Here is an 11,633-nt window from a genome sequence, read left to right as displayed (position 1 = left end):
AGTCCCGTTGTTTTCTCCTCCAGGTTGTTCATCCAGCCTGTCCTATCCAGACAGGCCTGCGGAGACAACAACATGCACAAAAACAGGACAGAGCAAAACCAAGCAACAATGTACAACAAAACAGCAACAACATCAAGCCACTGCCGAATCAAACACCTCTCTTATCCCCTGGAAACCACATTTTGTTTTCTGACCCTAGAATTTTTTTAGAATTCAAATAGAGTTACAAATATGAATTTGGGTCAGTCTTATGTCACTTTACCATAGTTCTTTTGAAATGGATTCATACTGTTGAGTATAGCATTAGTTTGTTACTTTTTATTGCCAAGTAGCATGTCCTTTATATTTTATATATACTTGTGTATTTTATATCTATTTTATTAATATATAAAAAGTTGTTTATTTAAGATTTTTTTAACTTTTAGGCTATTGTGAATAAAGTTGCTATAAACATTCAAGTATAAGTATTTTCATGTGGAAATATCTTTTCTTATATTGGATAACTACCTAGGAGTAATGTTGTTCTGTGCCTCATGAGTATGTTTACCTTTACAAGAACAAGCCAACTTCTTTCTTGACAACTGTTGCATTCTCTCAGTAATCTAGGAAAGTTCTTTTGCTTCGTGTCCTTGACAATACTTGGCATGACATTCAAATTTCATTGTTGAAGTTTCTGTTCAAATTTGTTAGCCATATTTTTTGCTCATGTTTTTGTTTATTGGCTTATATGTTTTTATTATACTTGTAAGTGTTCTTTACATATTTTGGATTGAAGTCTTATACATGTTTGTAATTTTCTAGTAATCTGTGGGTTACATTTTTATCTTCTTTACGATGCCTTTTTTCTATAAATGTATACCTAACCACACATACAATTTTCATCAATTTCTACATGTATACTTCAGTAAAAGTGATTATATTCCTCAAATTATATATCCATTTTTACACTGTTTCCAAACTATCCCACCACCATTAATATACCTACAAGGTACTCTAACCTATTCTTCCCGTTGCTGATATCCATTAATTATTCTTGGTTTCTTTATATTTGTTTATTTCATATAAGTGATTTTATGCCATATTTTCCCTTTTGTGTCTTTCTGTGTGTGTAGCTCAGCGTAATGTCCTCAAGGCTTAATGGTGTTGTTTGCATAAGGACATCATTTCTCTCTATGGCTGAATAATATTCCATTGTATGTGTATACCACATTTTGCTTATCTAGGCATCAGTTGATGGACAGTTCCATTGTTTCCACCTTTTTGGCTATTGTGAAATAGTGCTTCAATAAATATTGATTTGCATAAGGCTGTTTGAGTCATTGCTTTGAATATTTTGGATGTATACATCATGTATTTTGTGGACCAAATGTGTTTTTTTTTTATTTAGAAATTTTTATGGCATCCATTCATTTATTCCATTCTGTTCATATTTTTGCGTGTGTATCATGAAATCATTGGCTTAATCCATGGTAAAAATGTTTTCTTTCCGAAGTTTTGTAATTGGAGATCTTATTACTTAGTATATGATCTATCTAGAGTTATTTTCCACCACTTGCCCATTAGTTTGTCATAGCTTGATGGCTTGCATGCTGCTGTGATGCTGGGAGTTATGTCATCAGTATTTCAAATAGCAGCAGGTGAACGGGTTTCATTGGTGCTTCCAAACTACAGACTCTGAAAAAGGAATAGGTTGTTCACATTTAAGGAATGAACCACTGAATATGAATAGCAGTCAAGCCTTATCAGATATATTGCAGGATAATGAGCCCTGCAGGTTGAAAGTCACAAATACAACTAGGGAAGAGCTGCCTTCTCAAAGTAGAGTTGATCATAACACCATGAATGGAGTAAAGTTTTCCAGATCTTTATTTGCTGATGGTGCATGAAACATCTATAAACACCCATTAATAATTAGAATGTGGAATGTATGAAGTTGGAAGTAGGAAAATAGAAAGTCATTAAAAATTAAATGGAGTGCATAAAGATCAATCAGTGAGGAGAAATGAATTGGTATTGACCAATTGCATTCATGGTCAAAGTGAACATTTTAAGATCTATCTTGAAGTGCAGTGCAATCTGTGATAGGATAATATGTATACCTCTACAACAAAATTCAGTTAATACAACTATTATTCAGATTTCTGCATCAGGTCCTGAAGCTAGTGATGAAGATAACGAATTCCACTAACATCTTCAGTCTGAAGTTGATCAAACATACAGTCAAGATGCATTGATAACTTGATGATTGGAATGCAAAAGCTGGAAACAGGAAAAAAGAGTAGTTGGAAATATGGTGTTGCTAATAGAAACAAAGCTGAAGATTGCATGATGTACTTTTGCAAGACCAAAACCTTCTTCATTGTAAATAGCTTTTTCAGCAACGTAAGTGGGACAGTACATGTGGAATTTTCCAAATGGAATACACAGGAATAAAATTGCTTACATTTGTGGGAGGAGATGACAGAGAAGCTCAATATCAGCAGTCAAAATGGAGGCTGACCATGGAACATATCAACAATTGTTCATATGTAAGTTCATCTTGAAGTTGAAAATTAAAAGACGTCCATGACTGGAAGGCTAACAGGTCATGACTTGTGTGATAGGAAAGTGGAGGTTCATAAGAGGATGAAGAGAAGTCAAGGGAGGCAGGGTAGGATAGAATATAGGGTTTGGGGGAGGTGGTAAGTAGTTTGAACTCTTGAATGCAGAGTCGTTGGTCTCAAATGCAAACCTTTTCTACCTAATTTACAATAAAAAGTAAAACAAAGCCAGTCCACAAGAGCGCAAATAAAACATTGAATATTTTCCACTTGAATTAAGAGAACATTTCAAGAGCAGATTTGACACATTGAACACTAATGACAGAAGACTTCACAAGCTGTAGGATGATGCCATTAAAAAGAGGAAAGAAAGAAAAGACAAAGTAGACGTCAGAGGAGACTCTGAAACTAGCTTTTGAGTGTAGAACAGCTAAAGAAAATGCAAGAAAGGAAGAGAGCTGAACAGAAAATTTGAAAGGGCAGCTTGAGAAAGCAAAGTAGTATATTGAAATGTGCAAAATCTGGAGTTGGAAGGTCAACAAGGAAGAACACCATCAGGATATCCAAGCTGAAAGAACTGAAGAAAAAATTTGGGCTGGCGTTTCAATTTTGAAGAGTTCCTTGGGCAAAATATTGAATGATGCAGGAAGCGTTAACAGATGAAGGAATACACAGAGTCACTGTATCAAAAAGAACTAATTGACATACATTCAAGATATACCAATGGTATTGAAGGAAGAAGTCCAAGCTGCGCTGAAGGTATTAGTGAAAAACAAGGATCCAGGAATTGGCAAAATACCAATTGAAATGTTTCAACAAGCTGACAAAGCACTGGAAGCTGCCAAGAAAGCTGCCTGGAAGACAGCTACCTGGCTGACTGACTGGAAGCGACTCGTATTTGTGCCCATTCCCAAGAAAAATGAACTAATAGTGTGGTAATTATCGAATTTACTTGCATTAATATTTCATGCAAGTAACTTTTTGCTGAAGATCATGTCACCTGTATATTGAAAGCTATTAATAAGCCTTCCTCCAATCCTGTTGGTGCATTCTTCTTCATATAGTCCAGATTCTCTCTCATTAGCTCAGCATATGGATTTGACTATGTCTAAAGAATACAACCCTGATGCACACTTTTCTTGATTTTAAACCATGCAGGATTCCTTTGTTCACACTGCCTCTTGTTCCATGTACAGCTTCCGCAAGAGCTCAGTTAAATGTTCTGGAATTCCCATTTTTCTCAAGGCTATTCATAGTTTGTTATGACCCCCATAATTGAATGTCTTGGCATAATTAATAAAACATGATAAACATCTTGTCCGGATTCTCTGCTTTCAGCCAAGATTCATCTGACATTAGCAATGATATGCTTTGTGCCACATCCTCTTCTGAATTTGGCCTGAATTTCTGGCAGCAATTTGTCAATGTATTCAAGGTATTCAAACTTTGGAACCAAACCCATTGGCACCATGTTGATTCCAAGTCATACTAACTGTATATAGGGTTTCTTAGGCTGTAAATCTTTATGGAAACAGCTTCATCTTTCTCCTGAGCAGTGGTTGGGGATTTAAACTGCCAACAACCCTGCCCTGTCTCTTTAGACATCTCCATAAGCTGTAATTAATATCCAAATAAAGACATTAATAAAATCATATTCCCACTTAAACATGATGTAATTATAATGTATACAACCAAAAGCATACAAATTTTTCTCTAGAGTGCATGCAAAGTGTGTGGGTGATGTTCGCTCTTTTACATAGCCTGTAACTTCAATATTATTGTTCTCTACCCTTAAGTAGACCTTTGACTCAAAATAACCTTTACAAAACAGAACACAGCATACCCTGGTGCTGTGCTATCCCCCTGATTGGTTACATATCGGTCCTTTGTGAGCCTTAGGATTTACAGTGATTGATTTGGGGAAGTGGTTTGTCTGGTTTAGTGGTGTGGACGCTCTCTTAAAATTTGTTCAGCATCGGAAAGATGAGGTTCACACGATGTCTCAGGAAGAAGTACACTATACTCATAAAAATCTGCTTGAGTTTTCTGTACCAGCAGAAGCCTGGGGAATATCCATGGGAATGGTTACTAAGGGTGTGGGATACTGGGGAAAAAATTTGTTCAGCATCATAACAACTCATCCCATATTTTGTTTGGCCTCAATAAGTACCTTAGTTGACTCTTTGTTGATAGAGTGACCTAAACTTTTAGTTCAAAAGGGCCCTCCCTGGTTTGGGTTGTTAAAATCTTCTATTTACTTTAATCACAAAGCAGAGTATTACTAAGAAATGTCCAAATGCGTCCCCTGTATTTCAAACATATTCTTTCGTACTTTCATTCTGTATTAGAAGTGCCATTTCCCTTTGGTAATCGGAGTCACACCAAGACAGTAGAGTAAATCCCTCCTTTGCTTGTTTGTTCAAAGGCATGAGGAGCACAAAGTATCCAGATGGCAGCCTTAACTTCCAATTTAATGGAATTATTGTTGTGTCTCCTGGTAGAAGCATTGCCTCCTTTGGGACTAAGACCTGTAGACTAGAAGAGTGTAGGGTCTCAAGGAGAGGAAGCACACATTTTGCTAGTGGGTCACTTAGGAGTGATGGTGAGTAGTGATATGCCCATTTATGTTTTCAATACATTTGGACTATTAATCAAAGTTGGTAACTCATGATCTTTACTTGATAAGGGTTTTTGGAGTGCTCTGAAATGAGTGCTTGGTTTTGGTCATTTAGCCTTATTTTAATTGGGTTTGTATATGTTTTCAGACATTTGCATTTATTGGATATTTGGTAAGATATTTTGGTTTATGTGTTTATGAAGATGTTATTTAATTCAGCCTATTGATTTTGAAAGGTCAAATTGCCTTTCAAGAATTTATGCATTTTTTTGTAGGGGTCAAAATCTCCTTCACCAAGACCAAACATGCCTATTCGATACTTCATAATGAAGAGTAGCAATTTGAGAAACCTTGAGATTTCTCAACAGAAGGGTATCTGGTCTACAACCCCTAGTAATGAGCGGAAGCTAAACCGAGCCTTTTGGGAAAGCAGCATGGTTTACTTGGTATTTTCTGTTCAAGGATCTGGACATTTCCAGGTGAGCCATCCTGAAACAGTATGGGTTCTGGCTGCAGCTTAGACAACAGAGATTTTCAGGGGACCAAAAGCAACAACCCAGCGTTTTGTTTTATTGGAACGTAGGAAAGGATTTTGCTTGACTGAGAATATGGAATTGTGAACCCTTTGTTTTTGCTTTTTTACTAGAGCCTCCCCAGATTAACAGTTTCTTTTGAAGACAAGTTTAGATTTACTAGTAACCAGGTAAATTAAAAGTAGTGAAAAACTGAAACTTCTGATAAAATGCCCATTTAAACAGGTCAGGGAAGTTAGTGCTGAAAATTAAGATAAGTGTTTCTTAAGTCATCTTGATTTAATATACATGTACATAAGGATTTATAAAACAATTCTCAGTAGGATATTTATTAACGTTTTTCAGAAATGAAAGATTATATCTTTTTATTGTAGAATAAATGTGGACTTAGAGTTGTTTTCCATTTTTAGGAAATATCTCTTTATTTGCAGTTGTTAGAAGTCTAGAATTGGCCTTTTGCTAAAATTCAAATATCGTTAACTCATTCTTTTTATAGAAGTATACTTAATATGCAGCTAATTTTTATTTATTTTACGTTTATATCCTATTTTTAAAACCTTAAAATGTAGAGCATTACCAGGTAAATTGAGTTTAACTTAATGTATTCCTTACCCCTACCCCTCTCCCCATTTTATCGACAGGGATTTTCTAGGATGTCTTCTGAGATAGGAAGGGAGAAGAGTCAGGATTGGGGCTCAGCTGGACTAGGAGGAGTGTTTAAAGTGGAATGGATCCGAAAAGAAAGTCTTCCCTTTCAGTTTGCACATCATTTGCTTAATCCCTGGAATGACAATAAGAAAGTCCAGATAAGCAGAGATGGACAGGTATCTAATGGCATTTATAATGTTTTCTTAATATTTGTTTTTGCTCAGCTTTGCTGTTACTCAGTGACTTGTTTGGATAGTATTGTGTATTCCTTATGTACATGGGAAACGGTGATTCAAATTTGTCGAGGACCTTTGAAAAGCCTACTTTCAAGTATGTCTGTTAGGGAACATTGCTTTTTAAACTTTTTAAAAAAGTTTGGCATCTCTGTCATTGCATATATAAGGGGGTACCCCCCAAAATGGAATGTTTTTCTCCCCAAAGCTATGTATTTAAATTTTTTTTAACAAAGCAACCTTATCACTTTCAAAGTACTCTCCATTATACTTAATACATTTGTCAAATCTGTGATTCCATTCTTGGAAACATTTATCAAATTCATCTGACAGCACCTCCCTCGTTTTTTTCTTCACTTCTTCTATGTCATCAAATTGCTGTCCTTTCATGTCCCTCTACATTCACAGAAACAAAAGGAAGTTGCACAGAATGAGATCAGGGTCTGGTGAGTCAGGTGCATGGGGCAAAAGGCATGCTGTTTTTTGCACAAAACTGGCACACTGACCTGCGTATATGTGAGCAGGTGCATTGTCGTGGTGGCAAAACCATTCCCCTTCCTGCCACAAATCAGGCTGTTTTTGTCACATACTGTTACTCAATCTTTTCAGAACCTCTAAATAGAAAGCTTGATTAACAGCCTGACCTGGTAGAGTGAACTCCAAATGAACTACGAATCGACATTTTTGCCCAAAGTTAATGGATGTCCAGAACAAGGTTTGTCATCAATTGACAGCTCACCTTTTTGAAATGAGAAAGCCACTTGCACAAATGTTTTTTTGTTTTTTTTCCCCCATAGCGCTGCCCTAGTAAGTTGTGTTCAACATCACAACAGTTTCTGTGGCATTTTTCCAGAGCAGGAAAGAAAATTTCACAGCCACACGCTATTCTCTTGCAATGTCACTGGGTACACTAACTCAGAGTGAGTTGCATGATGCTCACCTAGCTGAAAAAATGCAGACTACAAAAGTTCTGCTCCAGCAGCGCAGTTCCGGTTTTTTGGGGATATACACTCGTATAAAATGGTTCATACAGGGACTTTTTGTCTTACTAGACTAAAGATAAGGCCCAAATTGAATGTAACTCTGAATTAATTTGGCTTAACTCTTAAGAAGAACATAGTAATCTATTTCTACATAACTTTAACTTTATATGTAGTAAATAACAACATTTTAATATTCTAGTATTTTGCTTTTAGCATTACCGTGTTTCTCTACTGGCATAGATTTTTAACTAGTTAACTGACATTGAGTTGATGCTGACTCACAGTGACCCCATGGAACAGGGAAGAACTGCCCTGTGAGTTTGCAAGTCTGTAAATGTTTATGGGAGTAGAAAGCTATCTTTATCCTGAGGAGTGGCTGGGGTGTTTGAGCTACTGACCTTGTAGGTAGCAGCTCAACATGTAACCATTATGCCACGAGGGCTCCCTTAAGCTAGTTAAGGTGATGGTAATTAAAATATGTTGATACAATACTGTGCTAACTGCCTTATGTAGTCTGATTTAATACTTAAGAGTAAAATATTTGACCAATTTTATGTAGGAGAATATAGACTCAGAGAACTTAGTTTTACTTAAGGTCATTCACCTAATAATTTGAAAAATGTGACTCACCTCAAGTACCTATCAGAAGTATGTCACAAAATTATAATAAATCAATCAGTTTTTTCAATTGTTTAAAAACATATAAAATTGTATCCTATAATAATAATTTTCAAATAAATCTAAATAATTCTTAAGAATACAGCCACCTATATAGTTTCTTAGAAAACAAAATACATAATTGGTTTACAGTAAACTTTTGGACTTTCAAAATGAGCGTTTGCTGTTATCTCTGTTAAAACTATCAGACTTCAGGTAGAAATGTTTCCAAAAGTGTTCCATAGAAATCTCTCATTATTTCGGCACAAAGTGTTTATATATTTTCAGGTTGGCAGTACAAAGGTGGACATCAAGTCCATAAACCTGAAAGCATAGAATTAGGGCAAGTCATATCTGTTTTAGGCTGGGTTTTACAGAGAGCAAACAAACAAAGTGACATGCATATATGTATAAGAGAGAACTTTATATCAAAGGCATCCTGGCACAGCACAACTCAAGTCCATGGGTCCAGTGCTAGCCAGAGCCCTCTTCAAACTCATGTAGCTGCAGGCCAATGAAATAGAAAGATGAAGTGGGAAGTGGGGCAGTCATAGGCTGATGGGTGTATAGTCTTGTGGAGCAAAGATCATTGGGAACATGGCAGGGCTCTGACAGCTCCCAGGTTTGGTGATCCTTATGGGGTGGCCTCTGGCTGCAGATACAGAATTTAGGAAAGCAGGAAGGTAATGGACAAGAGAAACAGTGTGAATAAGAGAGAAATTCGCAGTGTCTCCTCTAAAAAACCATATCATACCAGGAGGCATCATCAGGTTGTGACCTGATAGATAGGTTAGATTCCACCCCTGTTCTTTCATCCAGGTATAAGTTGACATAAAATCTAACCACTACAATATCATATCATTTTAGCATGTTTTTGTAGAAAAATGAAATGTAAAGCAATTTAAAATTTTTGGTGATTTAAAATGCAAACACATTTCAATCTAATTCTTTTTATGTTTACTTTGGTTTTCGGTTTATCTAGGAACTAGAACCTCAGGTTGGTGAACAGTTGCTGCAGTTATGGGAACGCCTTCCATTGGGAGAAAAAACCACAACAGATTGACATTCGGGTTACAGAATATTTTACTCTATGTACTGGTGGTGTATATGATCACTAAGCACATCTTCAGATTATTTATGTTGTCTTTCCCGCCCCCGCCCCCGCCCCCAGACCTTTTCGCTGCTGAAGAGCATCATGCCATTTAGAACCACTGAGTGCACTGACGTGTGAAATCTGAGATGAAGTTACGTGTTACAAATGGGCTTGTTAGTTTAGAATGTTTTAGAGCTACTCGTCTTAATTTATAAAAGGATAATTTTAATTTTTATAGTGCCCACAGTGAGTTATCACTTAGTAGTGTTTATAATTGTAGGCTTTTCATTGAATAAAATAGTAGTTTCATTATCAACATAGAACAGCTTTATTTTAAACATACTTAGTTCAAAATTAAGCATTTCATTTTTTAAAAATACTGACTTGTAACTCTTACTAAGTTCTTTTTTTTATAAACCTGAACCATATAATTACATTTAAACACAGTTTTATAACACTCATCTCTTAAGATATATCATTAAAAACAAAAGGGAAGACAACTAAATTCTAAAATTTTACTTTACAAAATAGTACATGGCGATAAGGGCTATTCATTTTTTTCAATATTGATCCGAGATCCAGTAAGGGAAAGAGGAGAGATGTTCTTTTTCAACAATTATGAATTGCAGTGAAATCTGAAAAAGGTAGAGAGTTCGTCCCTGCTATTGATCAGATCAAATTCAGCATTCAGTTTTATTCCTGGTCTTGTTTCATTTAACCTGTTATGTACATACCCTTTCCTCTTCTCACTTCAGCCTTCACGTGTCTCTTATATGAGTACAGTAATTATGACCTCTGTTTTGGGGGCAGGGAAATTTGATTTAGATAAGTTTAAAAAGTGCTCAGTAATTACTCAATAAAGTGCTCAATAATAAGCAAGCTTGATTGCTGTCTGTCTTCCAAACTAAAGCCTGCAAGCAGCACCATTGTAAATGCCTTCTTTCACTTTTCTTTTCAGTAGTTTTCTCTTATGTTGTTGGAGTGGATTTTCTTCATTGCCTTTATGGCTTAGTAAATGGGGAATATTTTTTGTAAATCTTTGCTAATACCAACTCTCATATTTCTTTACCTTCTCAGAATTATTTGATTTTGTGTGTGTACTGTCACTGTCTACAAAGTTTCTATAAGGAGTTTTTGAAGAGCAAAGTACAAATACCGGAATATGAAAGAAATGTCTTAGTAACTGAGTTCTAAATACAACAGATTTGGTAGTATTTTACGTGCTCAATTTGGGTCATTGTTTAAAAACAATTGTGAGCCTTCCTTAAAGACAAAAAGGAAAATTCTAAGTCCTCCAATTCTGTGTTTGAGAACAAAGAATCACGCGTCAGCATAAAATCTCGAGTGTTCTACTTTCTCTGGGAAAGTATTATATGCTGGTGCGTTTGTTGACAATACTAACTGATTTTAGTCTATATTTATGGTTAATTAGATTTTGAAACACATCTATAAATTAAGCCTATCTGAATTATGTTACACTGTGTGCTGAGTATTATTACAGTTTTTTTGGTTAGAACTTATGTCTTCTTGATAATGTATGCATTGTTTAGGTATGTATTTAATAGTTCCCAGTGTTCTACCTTTAAAAGCAAGGATTTTTACAAAATAAAAGTTCTTTTAATTTTCATCTGTTTTCTAGTATCTGGCTCTGTATGTAAATGACAGGTTTGTTGGTATTTTGAATGAATACAATTTGAATGTAATAAAAATGCTGTTTTTGAAAGATGAAATTTAAGTATACTTATTAAATAAAATTTTATTGAAATATTCAGATTTTATTATTTCTGATATTATGTAAAAGGACTCTAAAGTAATCTTTATGATAATCCTGTATTCTTACCCTCCTCTAATTGGGAAGTTAACAGGATTAGAGAAATTAAGTTGTTTGTTTAGGGTAAAACCACAGGTAGAGACAGGTGGAGGTAGAAAGCACTGGTAGAAACAGGATTCAAAGCTACATGTGCAAAGATGGATTTTGTGAGAATCTTCAGCCCTGAGATCCTGTGCTTCTGTGTTCATCTCTGAGAAGCAGCAAGAAGGGCTTGCCCATCCGAGGGCCTGTGCAGCATTGAAGAGAGCATTTGTGGGTGTCAACCATGACCAGCTAAGCCCTGCGAAGTTAGTTCTGTGTGAAACTACAATGTATTATGAAATGGAAGCATTCTTGAATGTGGATTAGTACTATCTAATTTTGGAAAAATTCCTACAGTTTAGAGATACACTAAGATTAAATATAATATAAATTAACCGTAATTTAACATCAACTGAATTTGACCTGAGGATTCCAGGTGGCATGATGAGATTTATGTGGTGGTCTACTGACCACAAG

The 11,633-nt window shown here is 35.6% G+C and overlaps 1 protein-coding gene across 1 annotated transcript in view; it reads left to right on the top strand.

Moving 5' to 3' along the window:
• The window catches only part of YTHDC2 (YTH domain containing 2), a 75,414-nt gene extending 64,342 nt beyond the window's left edge, over positions 1–11,072 (top strand). Inside the window, exons 27-29 of the mRNA XM_004706631.2 lie at positions 5,433–5,636; positions 6,332–6,514; positions 9,194–11,072. Of these exons, the coding sequence (XP_004706688.1) occupies positions 5,433–5,636; positions 6,332–6,514; positions 9,194–9,274 (468 nt within the window). The 3' untranslated portion in view covers positions 9,275–11,072. The remainder of the gene's footprint in view (positions 1–5,432; positions 5,637–6,331; positions 6,515–9,193) is intronic.
• The last annotated feature ends 561 nt before the right edge of the window (positions 11,073–11,633 follow it).

The sequence above is a fragment of the Echinops telfairi genome, unplaced genomic scaffold (genome assembly GCF_000313985.2).
Source record: "Echinops telfairi isolate 266 unplaced genomic scaffold, ASM31398v2 ScPeMD7_7469;HRSCAF=8507_1, whole genome shotgun sequence".
Taxonomy (NCBI): domain Eukaryota; kingdom Metazoa; phylum Chordata; class Mammalia; order Afrosoricida; family Tenrecidae; genus Echinops; species Echinops telfairi.
This window is presented reverse-complemented; position numbering and strand designations above follow the sequence as displayed.